Source organism: Neopsephotus bourkii, unplaced genomic scaffold, assembly GCF_033783945.1.
Source record: "Neopsephotus bourkii isolate Nb327-2 ecotype Australia unplaced genomic scaffold, CSIRO-AGI_Nbou_v1 NB_1574, whole genome shotgun sequence".
In the NCBI taxonomy this organism is placed as follows: Eukaryota; Metazoa; Chordata; class Aves; order Psittaciformes; family Psittacidae; genus Neopsephotus; species Neopsephotus bourkii.
In genome coordinates this window covers 2546572-2562754 of record NW_026902050.1, presented here as the reverse complement: position 1 = coordinate 2562754, position 16183 = coordinate 2546572, and the positions used below count along the sequence as shown (strand labels likewise).

General features: G+C 40.7%; 1 protein-coding gene across 2 annotated transcripts; it reads right to left on the bottom strand.

Annotated features, from left to right (window-relative positions):
- Positions 1–1204: 1204 nt before the first annotated feature.
- Positions 1205–16139, bottom strand: GYG1 (glycogenin 1). 2 transcript variants are annotated; one of them, XM_061371513.1, is made up of 8 exons: positions 15905–16139; positions 12567–12702; positions 10570–10744; positions 10013–10175; positions 6175–6301; positions 2907–3126; positions 2222–2272; positions 1205–2012 (listed from the first exon to the last, which is right to left on the bottom strand). In XM_061371513.1, the coding sequence occupies exons 1-8, from the start codon at positions 15909–15911 to the stop codon at positions 1842–1844; spliced, it is 1050 nt and encodes a 349-aa protein (XP_061227497.1). In that variant the 5' UTR covers positions 15912–16139; the 3' UTR covers positions 1205–1841. The 2 variants fall into 2 exon arrangements, with proteins under 2 accessions (XP_061227497.1, XP_061227498.1); XM_061371514.1 differs by lacking the exon at positions 2222–2272.
- Positions 16140–16183: the final 44 nt, after the last annotated feature.

Sequence of the window (16183 nt, the reverse complement as noted above, 5' to 3'; positions counted from 1 at the left end):
TCTTGTCTTCAACAGAGTACTTTACTACTTTTCAGAAAACATTTTGTGAGCCCACAGAATTCTAATATATGTACTTGCTGGATAAAGTATACTTTTGTCACTATAGATTGTAACTTACAATCCTGCTGGATTTCACACAACTTTAGCTTTATCTGTTCAATAATAATAAAAAACCCCAACCAAACCAAACAACAAAAAACCCAACAACACAGCAAAAGAAAAACCCACACAGGGAACAGCTAGTTACAAGTGGGAGTTCAGGGACTATGTACTTTTAAATAGCTACAACTTAGTTAGGTTTGGCCCTCGTGTACAGCATTTTTGGTAAATGGTGACCAAGGAATCTTAGAGCAATTTAGTAGTAAAAATAAACTCGATCTCATACCCGGATTACATCATCTGCTTTACCAGCAACCTGTGAGAGTTTGTTGGTTTATTTTCTCTCTCTAGGCTAAAAGTTTAGCAACTGCATCAGCTTCCTTCCACAATCCTTTTTTATTAGGAAATACTGAAATATTTTCTTAGTGTTTCTGGACTAGTACAGAGCATAGCTGTCAAAAACTGAACACCGATTTGGTTCTGTTTAGACTTTTGGCTAAAGTATGGATCTGAAATTTAGTACAGAACAGCCAATCTGTTTTCAGCATGCTTTTCTTATTTGCAGTACTTTTACTGTTTTTCTACATGCATTAGAATACAACGTGTAACCTAAGTGGGGGAAAAAAAAGCACTTTTATTTTGCACACATGGAAGAAATACTTCTCCCAGTCAGCGAAGGGGTAGTTACTTAAGCAACTAATTAGTCTTTCTTTTGCCAAAACAACATCACTACAGTGCTTAAAACAAGTTCGTACTGTACAGGGCTTATGTTCAGGATGATGTTTCTTTAGTCTCAGAAAGGAAGCTGCCCTATTCCCAAGTTCTGTGTTGCTTATATGAGTAGCTTCAGCAGGTAACTTCTTCCAATACCCAGTCCTCTGCTTATGGCAATCTAATCAGAGGATTGGCCCTAAACAGCACCTTGGCACATGGCTGTATACTCTGTAAATAATTACAGAGCTAAAAGCTGGACACTTGCTAATGATAGCTAAAGTAGCATTAGCGAAGCTTAAAGTTTATACCTGTTGAATATATTAGAAGGCTTTAGAGCTCACGCATTTTTTTTTCCCCCCTCAATTGCTCAGGAGTTTAAGGAAGACAGAAATGCATGACAGCTTTTATTTTTGCATCAAGTGCAACATTGCAAGTAACAGATAAAACTCAGTTTATACTAGTCCCGTAGTATACAGAACCAAAAAATGCATTCCTGCCATGCTTTAGGCACTGTGCGTAAGAACCTGGTCAAAACTTCAGTGCAATTGTGACTGGAAGAGCAAAGCAGTGCTACTACTGTTACATCTGTATGTATCCCAGTGTCATAAATACATTTATGGTAAAGCAGAATGGCTACCACTCCTACTGTATGAGCAATCCCATGAATTAGATTTTACATCTAAAACAGCAAACAAAGGGAATCAATGCTAATTATCACCTTAATAAAGTGAGGTAATAAACCCAGTTTCAACAAGTATGTTGAGCCAATTGATCACAACAGAAGAAAATTTAAGCTGAAAATACCTGGTGTTATCTAGTAGGGAGAATTGGAAATTGGGCAGTAATAGGTGGCCCAAGGAATTCTGCTTCCTGGCTTTTGCTCAGTCTTCATCTGTAGCACTGCAGAGGCCTTCAGCCAAGAAGTTTTTCATCAAGCTACTAGCAAGTGTAACTGACCACCATCTACACCTTTCTAGCTGTTAGTTCTGGAACAAGTCCTTGCATCACCACTGTTTTGACAGGCATTTCTACTGAAGGTAGGTATCAAGTTTCTTCTTGATGTTGTCAAAGGAATCCACTCCCATATAGTCAGCTTGGCCCTGTTCCCACCGTTCTTTACGTTCTTCTGAAGATATAGTTGGTAATGCTGGTGATGGTGCTGATATCGATATGTGGGACACTGCCTCTGTAACCTCTGCCTAAAAGGGAAGATAGAGTGAAAATACAGAAATACTTCGCACAGCTAAAGTGAGCAACAGGCCATAGAATGGAACAACAAAGACATTCTCATGCACAACAGCAAGCATTGCCAAGGGGCAGGGATTGTGCAGCTTACCTAGCAGAATAACAAAGCGGAGTTACAGGAGTTAGCAGGGAGAAAAAAAGGTGAAGTTTAAGTTCTTCATACCTCTCTACAGAAGCCACAAGAGAAAGCCAGAGTATAGACCAAGCCCGATAGCTGCAAATAGTTCATTAGAAAGACGCAAGATTAACAAGAGAAAGCACATCTTAAGAGATAGTAACTTTGGTCTCAGAAAGGTTGAGAACTTAAACTGGCCCATGTACTAAGCTAAGATAGTCTGTAGTCAGATGGAAGCTACGAAACTGTGAATGAGAACTAGAGTTAGAAGCATTACTTTGGCTTTTGTAAGTATTGGGATACATCACTGCCAGTATTCATTCTCTAGTCAACCTAATCTTACCTAGATTTGTCTCACCATGCAAGATTTGTATGTACATATTGCATGCTGAAGGGGGGTGGTTCTGCTCAAGAACCTCAGTAACTGCAACATACTAAGAGTTAGAGCCCTTCTCTGTATAAATTAGTTACTACAGTATAGTTTCTGGTGCACTATTAGTTGCTTGCACAGGTTGTTTTAGGCAAGCAGACAGCTATGTTCAAGACCACTACATCATGCTTCTCTTCTGCAATGTTATTGATTCCAAGCTTAAAAGAACAAAACCAAAAAAACCTGCATCCCACAAACTAAACCACACCCATGCTTCGAGTTGGACAGAGGGAAGTCAGTGGAATGGTAAAGAACCTGTCATTCATACTTGGGTAGCTTGTGCAAGAATATTAAAGCACATACCATGTTTACATTGGTAGTAACGTCTTCAACAATTCCATGCTGTTCTAGTAATGGTAAAACATCAGCTGTATAGGTATTCCACCACATGTTGAGGAATTCTGGGTGAACTATTTTAGGGTCGTCCATGTTGCCTTTTACGCTTTTTGTTCTGGAGTCATATGTATAGTTCCATGGCTTTGTGCTTCCCAGGAAATGCACCACTTTAGTATTTGCACCAAACCTGTTGGACAGAAAAAGTTAGAACCCACAGTTTGTGCAGGTGTCTAGCAATGTGTTTAGAAAGTGACTGGCAGATTCTTTTTCTTCTTTTTTTTTAAGCCTACAGTTTCTGTAGGTGTCCAGAAACCAGAAATCTGAATATATTTAGGAGGCTAAATGCTAAATGACAGCAGTGCCAATGCCTACTAGGACTGAAAGCATTGCTATACAACAAAAAAAATACAAACAGAATTCTACATTATGCTAGAGAACACAGCGAAAACATAATTGCCTGGGCTATTTACTTACAGCCAACTCAAGTCTTTAGGTAGAGATGTCCATAGCTCAGGAAAGAGCAGTCTCAAGCAGCCGTTGCAATCAGAACTGGTTTTAAAAGTGAAAAAGATTCTTCTCCAAAGTCAGTGATCCAGACAGTTAAGCATGACAAGCATTACTTAGAGAAGGGTCAGTGTTAGTTACCCTTTCAGTTTACAGCCCTATAAAAAAAGGATCATTGGAATGCACTCCTGCAGGAAGACCGTGTCCCTGCAAAACAGCAGCTATTACCTCAGCATTTCAGAGGACTTCTAATCTCTGTGTACTGGGGTCTTGCGAGACAACCAACCGTTATTTTCTAAATAAGATTAGCTGAGCCGTGGATGTTTGTTTGGATTTTTTTGTTTGGGTTTTTCTGGTTCTTCAATATGGACTTCTAGCTTTGTCTCAGATGTTATCAGTATGTTCTTTTAAATACAAGTGTAGATGAGATGCACCCCCTTCTGAAGTAAAGAACCTAACACTAAAAGAGATACTTCTATGGTTCCAGAACTAGAGTGCAGCTTGAGTAAGTTTTGTGAACAACCAACTCCAGCCTCTTCAGTAACAGTGACTGTCTCGCCTACTTTGGTTTGTAGCACCCTAGATTTCTTCCACTCATGATTAAAATAATAATGGCCTCTAGTTTGTCTAACATGTCATTTTGACCAGAATTTGGATGTTTAAGGAATTTTACATATTGAGACAATGCAGGTGGGTTTCAAAAACATGTAACAAGGCAGTATGCATTGGGGGGGGGGGTACTACTGTAAGATCCTTGACTGTATTTCAGTATTCATGTTCAATGTTTTGAACACAAGTGATCTTATTGCATAATGAAAACCTATGCATAGGTGAAACAAGGTCAAGTATTTGTACTAAATGTGAGAGGGAAAAAAAAAAAAAGTCTTCAAGAGGTCAGTTCCTGGGCTTTAAGTTTAAATTCCCTATGTCAAGGTTTGTTGTAAGAGAACTACCCTAGTTTTATTAGCTGTCACAGCACTACTTAACAGCCTGAGTTTTCTTCGTTTTAAGCTGCTGCTGTTCTGAGGAAATTTGTCATTGTTTAAAAATCAAGGCTGTTTAAGCTAGAGAATGCCTAAGAGGTGTTATGTTATTACACTTGCTGCTAATGGAAAAATGTATTCTTAATGTTCTGTCCACTTAAGACCTGTACACAAGTTGACAGATGCCAAGTTTCTATGATGTTTTCATTACGCGCTTTCTAGATACTTTCTAGATCTGCAATACTTCTTTTGCCATTTAAGCTCAACTGTTAGGAAGTTTTCTGTCCCCACTGGCCTCAGCAACTAATCTGTCTTTCCCCATCTCCCAGAAAAGTCCTTCATCAATGTTTTCAAGTTAGAGAGCATTTGTCATGAATTGGCATTTTCCTTTGGAAAAAGGATTACTGAGACTGCTGTGAAATCTAGTCTCGCTGTACAAAGCTGTTAAAAACTTAGCTATTGATGTCAGTAGGTTTAAATTTCACTTTATTCCAACTGCTGATTATCAGGAGTATAGCTGCTGATCTAACCAAGGGAAATTGTTCCACCTATTAAGTAGGTCATTCCTACTTAGAAGGGCTGCACTTCAAGTGTTCTACTTGTGAAGGTCTTCAGTTAGGCAATTGATTCAATCAGTTAAATGGAACTTTTGCCAGGAGCCCCCAAATCCAGTTAGTCTTTTGTGGCAACAAGGTCATTTGCAAACTTAAGGTCATGTAACAACCAGCCAGCCATGAAAAAAGGACGCCGTTTACAATAGATGTTAGCTTATCAAATGCTATCCAACTACTTCATCATTCTTAGGCTTGCATGTATTTCTTTAAATAAGCGTTCCACTTTTAGCATGACATGATTTCAAATGGTATTCTGATCACAAGACACAGCTTGATCTTGAGCCAGCAACAGTCCTGCTTATGCTAGCTGCTGCTTTAGACACTAGTAACCTGATGTCACTCAGATCAGATTGTTTTTATGCGATTGGTACTTTCCCTCCCCCACTCAACTTTTGCAGCTCTTAAGTTTGTGTAACATTTCAGCTTCCTTTGCTTCCCTCTGTTTATTCAAACATTTTGATCCTGCCACTGACATATAGCTTACTAGCACGCCAAATCTAATACTGCTAGCTAGGGATGATACAGTTGTTTACTTTACACAGTGCACATGCAATGGTATGGTGGTTGGCTATTGTCTGTTCCATTTTGATATTGAGATCTAGAAAGACTTGGGAGAGAAATTTAGCTTTATACAAGTCTTTGCTCACTACATTTATTTGAATGGTATAGGTTAATTAGATGAACTATAACTACTAGTTGCTAAATGCCTTAAGTAATTTGAGTGAGGATAGGGCAAGTTATCTAGGTGGGAACAATTTTACCAGTGACATGGTGAATTTCAGCTCAAGCAGGTTCAAGAGCTACTGCTTTTCATTAGAGCTGTAACAGACAGTATTCCACACTGGAGCAGTAGTTCTTCCTTTTGAAAGTGACCTGTTAAGTATTTTTACATCAATTTCAGTGTTACTACCAGGGACTAGTAATTTAAGCTACAGATACAGCTTTCTCTCTGCATTTATCATAAGATGATTCATTTAACTAATATTAAACTTCAAGAGGAAACTATTATACCTTCTTTCAGTTACAGCAATTGTCTACCTTTAGAAAAGGTGTGTACATATTCTGTCTGGTTATTCTGTTGGAAGAAAGTAGCTTGTATAAGCTTCAAAAGTCATCTTAGAATTTTTAACTTACGCTTTAAATGCTGGAAGGTAGGAATATACTGAAGTGCTGCTCAAATTATAAATAAATGGTAGATGTTTGCTCATGTCTGTTGTTGCCCAGCTGCTGAAGAAGGTGTTTAATAACCCCTGATCTGCACCTGAAACAGAAAGCATTAATAGAGTACAATCAGATAGCTGTTTCAGGATCTCTTTCAATCACTTCTAATTAGGAGTTGGTAATGCAGTTGTCATGTCCAGTAGGAGTTTGGCACACAGCACCAAAGTTCTATTTGGGAACAACCCTGTAAACCTTACAGCTTTTTAAAGTCTAAAAAAAAAGAGAGTTAAAAAGATAGTGTGGCATTACATTTTACTAACTGCTTACAAACCTTGCCATTCAGTTTCTTCTGTAACTTAAGTTCAAGGTGTATAAAGCAGCAAAAAACAGGACTTGACAATTAAGTACTGTTCAGCTTCAGGAACGATACATTTCAGAAGCTGAAGTGCCACAAATTAGTTTTATTACTTATGCTTTCAGATGCATGACCAACATCTCAGTGCCAGAGTTAGGGTATTGGTGGTCTGTTAGGATCAGAATGCATCTACCTACCCTGTAACGTGATAAGAAAAGCCTAGTGACAACTCTAGCAGAACTAGAGCTGCTGAGTGACCCCTGAGTGAGGACAATAATCTAAGTTATGGCCAGTCCTACTGCATTGGGAGTGGTCACCTCTTTGCTTGCAAACAGAGGTTTTAATGAAGTCAAATGAGTCTGAAAGTGTTTGGTATATCAGTGCTAGAGTAGCTAGAAACATAGCCTCGGCCCAAAGCAGACAAGTTAATAGGCAGCTACTGAGAAGTAAAAACTACTTATTTATACCCATTAATTCTTTATTACAATGAATATACTTAGTATTTAAGTGCTAAGAATTCCTCTTATGAAGGAGACTGAAGGGAGTCCCTCAACTTTCCTTTGCTGTCTTCACCTGTAACTGCATTTGCAAGTAGCATTCCTAAACAGTAGGTAAATTGATAGCTTAGAAAAGAGATGTTTTCTTTTAATCTTTAAAATATTAAAGCACTCGGTATCTGCTGACTAAAGAAAGGTTTTTCGTATTGGCCTACAGTTAGATTTAGGGCAGTTTACACCTTCACCACTGTTTGAGCAGAAGCTGCTTTTTGCCACTGAAGCATCTGGACACTGGGTGTAAACTTAATTGTACAGACAGTATAGCAACACATATAAATTCCAAGTATCCTGTTACAGCTGTCAGCACACATACAGACTGCAGAGTGAGAAACTGCCTAGAGACTCAGTCCAGTAATTTCAGATCTCTGACTTGCCCCTCAACCATAAAGGAAAAAAAGCACTTTTGAAGAAGTTGTGCCCACCATAACAGAGTGCAGTTAAAGAAACCAGACAAGTCCCCTGGTCTTTCTTCAGCTATGTTTCATTTTCACTTCCAACTTCATGCTGTGTTAAGAATGTGAATGTTAACAGTAAGATCACCTAAAAGGGAAGAAAGCCTGGGGTGCCCTCGCAGAACAGATAGCTCATAGCTGAAGGGGCAGCAACAATGTACTTAACTCACTCTATAGGACTTTCTCTCACTCGATTGTTTTACATACTCAGCTTTTTGTTTTCAGCCTGCATGCATTTGTGAAAAGGCAGCCACTGAAAGTGGCATTTAGCTGTCCTAGTTCAGACTTCAACAGTAGTCTTGTATAAACTGGGCCTTAGACAGAAGGTGAAAGAATCAGGCAGTAGTTACATTAACTATGTATCTACAGATACAGTCTTGCAGCATTATATATGTATATATAAAGCAATCATTTTAGATCCTAGGCTAAAGAGTTAGATGACTGTCAAAGCAATAGCAACATTCTTCAGGTATCAGTACTGCCAGATTTTTTAAAACCAAACTTTCCAACACACATGTTACTTTTAGATGGTATCTAGACAGGTAAAGTTTAAATAGATAAAAGTAGTATCTATCACTCCATTTCTGGACAACAACATTACATAGGAAGCATCTGTAATAAACATTAAATACTCTGAAAAGTCTTGCATTCCCTAGTTACTAGTACTGCAGTTGGGGTTCTTAGAGCTTGACTTTAATTATGCATAGGTTGGTAGCTTGTTGTGGTTGTATCCCTGTGTTCTGTTAAGGGTAGCAACCCTAACAGAAGCTTCCCTTACAAAAGGTTTCCTAGGAACTTTTATTACTGTCTAGATAAATGCAAGTTTAAATCCCCTTTCTACACACTGAGTTCATTAATTCAGCAGCAGCTTATGCAGGTAGTATAAGCCTCTGTGGTCTCATTACTCAGACTAGTGCTACCATCTAATAAAAACCTGAGTAAGTTTTAAAGCTGAAGTACAAATTACATTATTTGGTAAACCACTAGCCCACCATTTTTGCTGGTAAGAGCTGGAACAATTGCTTCATGTTCAGGACACTGAGGAAGCTTCATTGTTTTGTGGCTTCAGCTTTCAAGCCAGAAGGTATATACTGTAAGCAGTTCTGTATTTCTAAAAGATGGGGTCTGCTAGCAGTCAAGCACAAAGCTCAGTGGAGGCAATCGCCAAGACTCAGGTGTTCCTGGAGCTACTGAGCAGTCAGTTTGCACAAAGATAGGGGTTTGTTTTTGGTGTCATCCCTCCCCTCTTCCCCCCCCCCCCCCCCCACCCCAGGGTTAGTGGGGAAGTTGTGTTCAGTTTTTTTTCTAATGCAGAAATTCAGTACTGCAGTACAGCTTCTGCCATAGCTGGTGGTCAGTTTACACCAAATGGTTGAGAGCACTCTTAGAACTACCAACTGCTAGCTCATCAGCAGTCAGGTACAGACATACAGACAAACCCTTCATTACATTTATTTATTTTCACTGGAGTTTATTCATATAATAGCACTAAGCATCCAACTGCAACTGATGTTCTAAAGGAGACTGCACACAAGACTCCACACAGTAAAAGGGATTATTCTGCAGACCAGGGGGGGTATCTAGAAATTTTAATTTTTACCAAGTACTGGAAGGTAAGTCAACAGGCTGGTTAATTACCTTCCATAAAGAGTTCCATTTTATCATTTTATTTATGTAGTTTTCTGAAGCTTTTTCAGTTAGACATTGTTTTGTACCAAAGTAGTTGCATAATGAAATTTAGTGACAGGAGATAGTGATAGTCACTCAGAAGCCTTTAACTATAGCAGTCTTCAAGCAGCATGGGCTTTTACTGTAATAGTAATAGATTTAGGAGACTTACAGGACAGTAGAACTTGAGTTCTCAAGCTCAAGTCTGGTACAGTGGCCAATCCCAAGTGACCCACAGTGGGAAGCAGCCAAGGCTACATGCACTTGATATTGGGAAAGAAAAGACAGTCACCACCCTATAATGACAGGAAGCTATCACATAGCTCATGAAGAGATGGTTCATCTTCAAATGTTTGTGTCTCTGAAGCTGCACTGAAACTGGTCAGTTCTGTTCCCCCCCCTGCCCCAGGAACTTGAGTTAGCATAGAACACTCAAGCCTTGAGTGTTAGGAATGCATGACGCATACTACTGAAGTTTCATTTGCTAGTGCATGCACTGTGCGCACTACATGTCAAATTTGTTATGTGATTCTACATTGCTGATGCTTACAGCTGCTTGTTTGGAGGCCTAACTTAATCTTTTTATTTTGTAAAATCTGGAAAAAAGTTTACTACATACAGTAATTAACGATAGCCTCTATTGTGAGAATGATGTATTTTTTGTGTAGTTACACTGAATTCAGAATCCTAGAGTCTCCATGACACATATGTAACTAGGGAGCCATCCCAACCACTATTACCATTTTCTACCTTACATTGAAATACAAATTAACACATACCATCAAAGCTGCCTTTCTCTGTGGCAAACTGTAACAGCTGATTGTATGTTTCAATGGAAGGCCGGTAAACAAAGACTCCAGAATTGAAACAGTCAGGCCAGCCTGGATCTGGTGCTGCAGATAGCTCTTCTCTCTCAAAAAGCTCATCAATATTTGACAAAACCTAGTTGTAAAGGGGTAAAAGAAAATTTGCTTTCTGTTTTTTACATTAGGAATTGGGGTATCATATGTTTTAATGGATTTTGACATCCACCTTATGACATGTAAGAAAGTTCTCATATCAATGCTCTGGTCTTACAGAAGACAGTACTTTGATGACATAGCTTCCACAGACTACATTACAATTAATTTAGATGAAAAGGCACATACATGTTTAGAGTTACTAGTCCAAGTAGCAAAAAAGCCTCTATTACCCCTCCTGTTAAAAAAATGCCAACCTCCCTTCCCCAAAAAAACTCAAATAACAACAACAATAATAAAGCCAATCTACAGAAAAATAAAATCCAACAACTCCCATAGCAGGTCATTAAGAGGTACCATGAGACATAACCACTTACCATGGTGTCTGCATCCATGAAGACACATTTTGAAAACTGCGTCAGTGCCCAGCAGTGAAGCTTTGTTAGGGTGACACCCAGCTCAGGTCTTTTCATTAATGCCAAGTGTGCCGAGTCCCCGCTATCCAAGACATTTACCAATATGACTTCATCAAAGACTTTTTCCAGTACTCTCCTGGGGAAAGAGTCAGTTGACAAGATTTAGTTCCATTATTGCAGTGCCAGACCACATGACAGATTCTATTAGGAGAAGTGGAATAGCAGGGAACCTGGCAGTATTTCTTATGCCATCAGTAAGAGCTGACTGCATCTGTTGGAATGCATACCTGTCTACCTCAAGGTTTCTAGTTTATAATGGCCACATTTTGGGGAACTAAGTAGTCTGGGGTTTTTTTTCCTTCCCCAAACAGGGCTTTAGTTGGCATTGCTACGAAGTCCAGTAGGTCACTGTCTATGTAGTACAAACTTTCCACACAGCTTTTTTCAGCCAGACTCAATTTTGGCAAGTTAACAGCCTACTTTGAGCAGTCAGTTAAGAAATGGGACGCCATTAGAGTAGCTTGAGCAAGACAGCAGCTAAATCCTAAACAGTTGAAACAGTAGTTACAACTGTTCTGGATTTGTGACTCTTAGGGGACATCTCACTAGACCCAGTTGCTAGAACCTTCTTCATCCCGTAAAATTTTATTCACTTAATCACGGCTGTGGGCATAGCAGTGTTTTGACCCAGTATGACGTCCACCTACTGAGGACAGACTTTCAGAGAGCATAGTAAAATTGTGGCAGATAGACAGCCTTTGCTTTACCATCACTAAAGCATTACCATTAGTTCAAGAAAGGTTAAGGAGTTACAACGCTTACAATATGAAGCATCTGTAAGTTGTTGCTATTCTACAACATATCTTGAATGCTCAGCAATTATCAGTACAATTTCAGCCACAGGGCTTGTATATGTGTTTTAGAACTCTGCCTCACAAGGCTGTCTTTATACTGACATTCTGGTATGGACAATTGCTTCTGAACTTCAGGCACACCTTGTCAGTGGGTAAGCGGGAGAAATTCAAGTTCCAGATACACCACTAGGTAGGCAGGTATCCTTGGGTTACACTAGCACATAAGCATATCTATGAGTCATCTTAAAAGAGCACACTCACTTAATAGGCTAAAACAGATATTCCTATATGTAAGATCTTAATATTAATAAGGCTGTTTAGCTGTCAAGATACTCCAGAGAGAGCTGCACACATTTTTTTATTGAGACACCTCTCTGTCTCTACAGGGAGAGATCTTTTCAGAACTTCCCCCATGTAGAGAATCTTGACCTATCATCCAGTAGTTCATATAAACTATTAACTGGTGTTTGGTTTTCTGTTTTTTTTTTTTGTTTTTTTGTTTTTTTTTTTCCCCCCACCCTATAACATGTGGAAAGAGCACCCAGTCTGCTCTATACCAATACTATTCTAGAGAGGCTGTAGAAAGCAGTTAATTTCATTTATTGTACTATGGTAACCACATTAGATGCCTCTGTTGATATGCTTATTTGATATACTTGGTGTTATTCTAGTTCTGCTCATTTTCTTCTCTCATGATGAAATTTGAAATGTCTGTTGGATTTCAGGAGAGCTTGTGTTACATTATCACAGTTGGGAATATATCTCAGACAAATACCAATCCTCTACTCTCACTTCCAAATGCATACACACAGCACTAATGAACACATAGGCAATACTATGTTGTTGGACAGTCTGAAGCAGAACTATTAAAGAACAAAGATCCAGTCAAAATATCAGTATCAACTCAATTTAGTGCTCTATCTACACAGCATTTGTTAACTCGTATTAGGAAAAAAAAAAAAAACCCAGTATAAACTGAATTCTGCTGGACTCAGCAATTAAGCTTCCAGATTTTGGAAGGTTACTTTAAGGAATTTAACTTTCATGTTTCAACATTCACATCAGCAGGAACTGCAGCAGTTTCAAGCCTGTAAATGACCTTACCTCATAAGATCTGAGACCTGAGGAGTTATGAGTGCAGTCAGCTTCCTTGTTGTTCTGTACTGTTGCAAAGATGAGCCAAGTACCAGTGCTCCTTTCACGTAGGAATCATTTGTGGCTAGAGTCACAAAAGACTGGTCTGGAAGAAATTAACTTGGTCAAGTTAGCATGATCCACTATTTTATTCCAAGACAGATATACTAGAAACCTAGTACTGTTAGATAGTCATGTTATAAGACCCCCAAGATGTGCCCTTTAACTCTGCGTATTGTGTCTACCCAGATAGCTGAATTAAGCAGATTATACTTACACAGCTATACTTCCTATTAGTAACTTTACACATGGCAAAATGCAGTAACACCCCCCTTACACCCTCCCCCCCCAGCAAAATCAAGACTGCTGCAATAGAATACCACTTTCAATTTGCCCACAGGTTAAATAAGTCATGCTAAATGTTAGACACAATCCAAAAGCTCTAGAGAGCCTTATTTTGGCCATCAATACAATATTAAGCTAAAAGTACTGGGAGTCACTGAGCTTGCATTTGGTCAAAGTTAGTAGTTCTGTAGAGTTACTCTAGGTTCAGCTCTCAACCCTGAAGCTAGGGCAGCATAAAATTTTCATTTCATTTTCAAATGAAAGCAAGTATTGAATTAGATCTTGGACAACAGTATTAAGTTTTGCTAGCTCAGGATTTTGCAGATTAGTTGTGCTGCAACCCATGGCTGCAGCTCAGTCACAGGAATGCAAGTTTTAAATTGGAAACAACCAGTAATATGATAAAATAAGACTTGCAACAACAGTTTTTGCTCTTTAAGCAAAAAGAAATAAGGTTGGATGGTTACTATCAGGTACTTTCTTCTGCTCCAGCTCTACCTTAAATGTAGATTAAGATGGATCACTTTGTCATATAATACAGGCTTTGCATTCTTTCAATTGTCAGGTTGTTTTAAGCTGCCAGGGTGGAACAGACAAAAGCAAACAAGTTCTTCAGTTCACTGTTAGCTATTGTCATGTAGACCTCTTTTTATAAAGCACTGTAGCTTGGAAAGGAAATGTGCTCTTTTTTACCAAACCTTTTTTGACAACATCAACAAAACCGCTTCTTCCCAGGAATTCTGAGAGTAGATTTTCACATTCAAATTTATTTTAAAAACTGTGATTTTTCTTTACAGAAGTTGTTAACTAGGCTAGATCAGGATGGAGAGTGAGGCTTCTGGGCACTTAGAGGCTTGCCATTAAGTCTAGTAGTAAGATTACCAAGTGTTCTACTACCAGAGAAACTGTTGTTTGGTACAGCTCAGTGCATGAGACAGTTGTCAATTACCTTTTTAACTTAATACTATCTTAACAGTTCACAACAGAAAGCCATGTACTACAACTGCATATAAGCACTGGAAGCCTGGTTTGCAAGCTCTATAGACCAGCTACAAAACTTTCTGTTTTGCTTAGCAGCAAAACCGACTAGTCCCAAGGGATTTAGATTATAGTGGCCAATTACAACGTTCAAAAAAAGCTTCTGCAATACCAGAAATAAAGTTTGTTGGGTTGATTTTTTTTATCCCAGCAATTCACTTTAGCTACCAATTTGTACTAGTACATATATTCAGCAAATGTACAGAATGCATTTATTTATGCTTTACAAACGGTAAGCATGTAGCATTTTAAGTGGTATAACATCCTCCTAATAGTGCAACATTTTGCATTACTTGATTTGCATGTTACTCCTCAACACATAGAAGTCTGCCACTCTGCTGGCTGACAGCTTACTAGAAATCCAGTGTAGATAAAGTGGGGCTGTGCCCAACATTCATCTGAATGTTGCCTTGATTTTATTTATGGTTTGTTTTGGGGTGTTTTTTTTTTTTTTTGTTGGTTTGTTTGTGGTTTTTTTTTCCCCCCAGCAGTGCAAGGCTAATTCTTAAAGTGGCCTTGCCATTAACCTTTCATTGAACTGTTAACAGGTGTACTTCTACCACATCTTACCTTGCTGAAACTGAGTATTCACAAAGGTTTTAGAGAAATAAAGTCAACTTAATGATGGAGTAAAGGCTAAAAAGCCCCCTGTTACATCCCAACCTCAGCAGGAAACTTTGCTTCACAGGAGGAGGATACTAGCAACTTGTAGGGCATCCAAGTCAGTACAGCTTTCCAAAGTTCTGAATGAATTATGTTCTGTCTCATACCTTCTCTAAAGTACATTCACACATACATTCAGATGTGTTATGAATGAGTCCATACTACAGCTTTGGCAACCAGTTGCTCTTTAATATAGAAGTTAGGTCTGCAAGACTAGTCTGTTCTACCAAAACCGCAAGTATTTCAGCTGTGTGAGTTTCCCTTCCTGTCCTCTCCCCCTCTCCATTCTCTGTGAACACTTCCTCTACAGTAGGTTATGTTCACACAGCAGTCACTGTTATGCCTGAAACATAATGAACTATTAGTAACAATGTGGCTGCAAAACCACTGAGAATGCGAGAGAGCTGCACAACTTCATAATTAATTTATCTAGGCAAAACCAAGCTACTTCAGAGACATCTTTGGCTGCCCAATTCATAGGCTATAGGATCCTTACACACCCCAGAGCATCCTGGAAGTCTGAGCTTCATGTGACAGCATGCAGGAGGGCATTAGAGTGCTTGCCCTAGATGTTCTGAAACTTCCCCTGAAAGCGTTTTCAGACACAGCCGAGTTTGCAGGTGTTTGCCTCTTCTCTGAGTTTGGTTCTAGCAACTTTTGGACCACAGGATTTCTAGGAACAGAAGCACCTAATCGAGACGTGCATCAGAAGGCAGAGCATCAGACTCGCTGCAACCTTCCAGATCCGAAAGTAAAACCGACTCCACTGACAGCTTGAGGTAAGGCAAGGATCGTGAAAACGCATCAAAGCGCACGGCGGCTGCACGCTCTCCTCAGCCTTTCGGGAGAGAGCTAGCTTTTCCCCTCCGAGCCGCTGCGGCCCTGCAGTGACCCCCCCAGACGCTCCTGCTCTCCCGCACGCTGGCCGCATCCCGCCCGCTGGCGATACTGGTGCCAAGGAAGGAGGGCGGCTGCACCGGCAGCATCCCTTCCAACCGCGCGGCGGTGCCGTGCCCGCAGGGACGCCTCCATTCCCCCCCCGCGTGCAGCCCTACCCCCACCGCCGTCGGCACGGGCTCGCCGCGTGCTGGCAGGGGCCGGCACCTAAAAATAGACTCGGGCCGGGCCGGGCCCCGCCGCGGATGGAGCGCCACCGGGGGCGCGCGGCGGCCCCGCGAACGCGGCCCGCGCCGCCAGCAGCCCTCGCGAGTCGCGGCGCGCGTGCCGGGCGCCCGCGGGGAGCGGTGGCCGCGCCCACTGACCTGCCATGGCGCCGGGTCCGCGGGTCCGCTGCGGGAGAGGTGCGGCCGCGCTCCCCGAGTCGAGCTCGCACTGACCCTTATATAGGGGCGGGGCCACGGGGCAGACGTCTGCGGCCGGAGGAGGAGGCCCCGCCCTAAGGAATCCCCGCGTCGCCGGGGGGCGGGGTCTCCGCCATGGTCTCGGGCGGTGGCTGCACGCTGTATCCCTCTTCTGGCATGGCGGGGCCCGCGCAGGGGCGGCCGGGCAGCGGGGACGAGGGTTTGTAGGGCGTCGTGAAG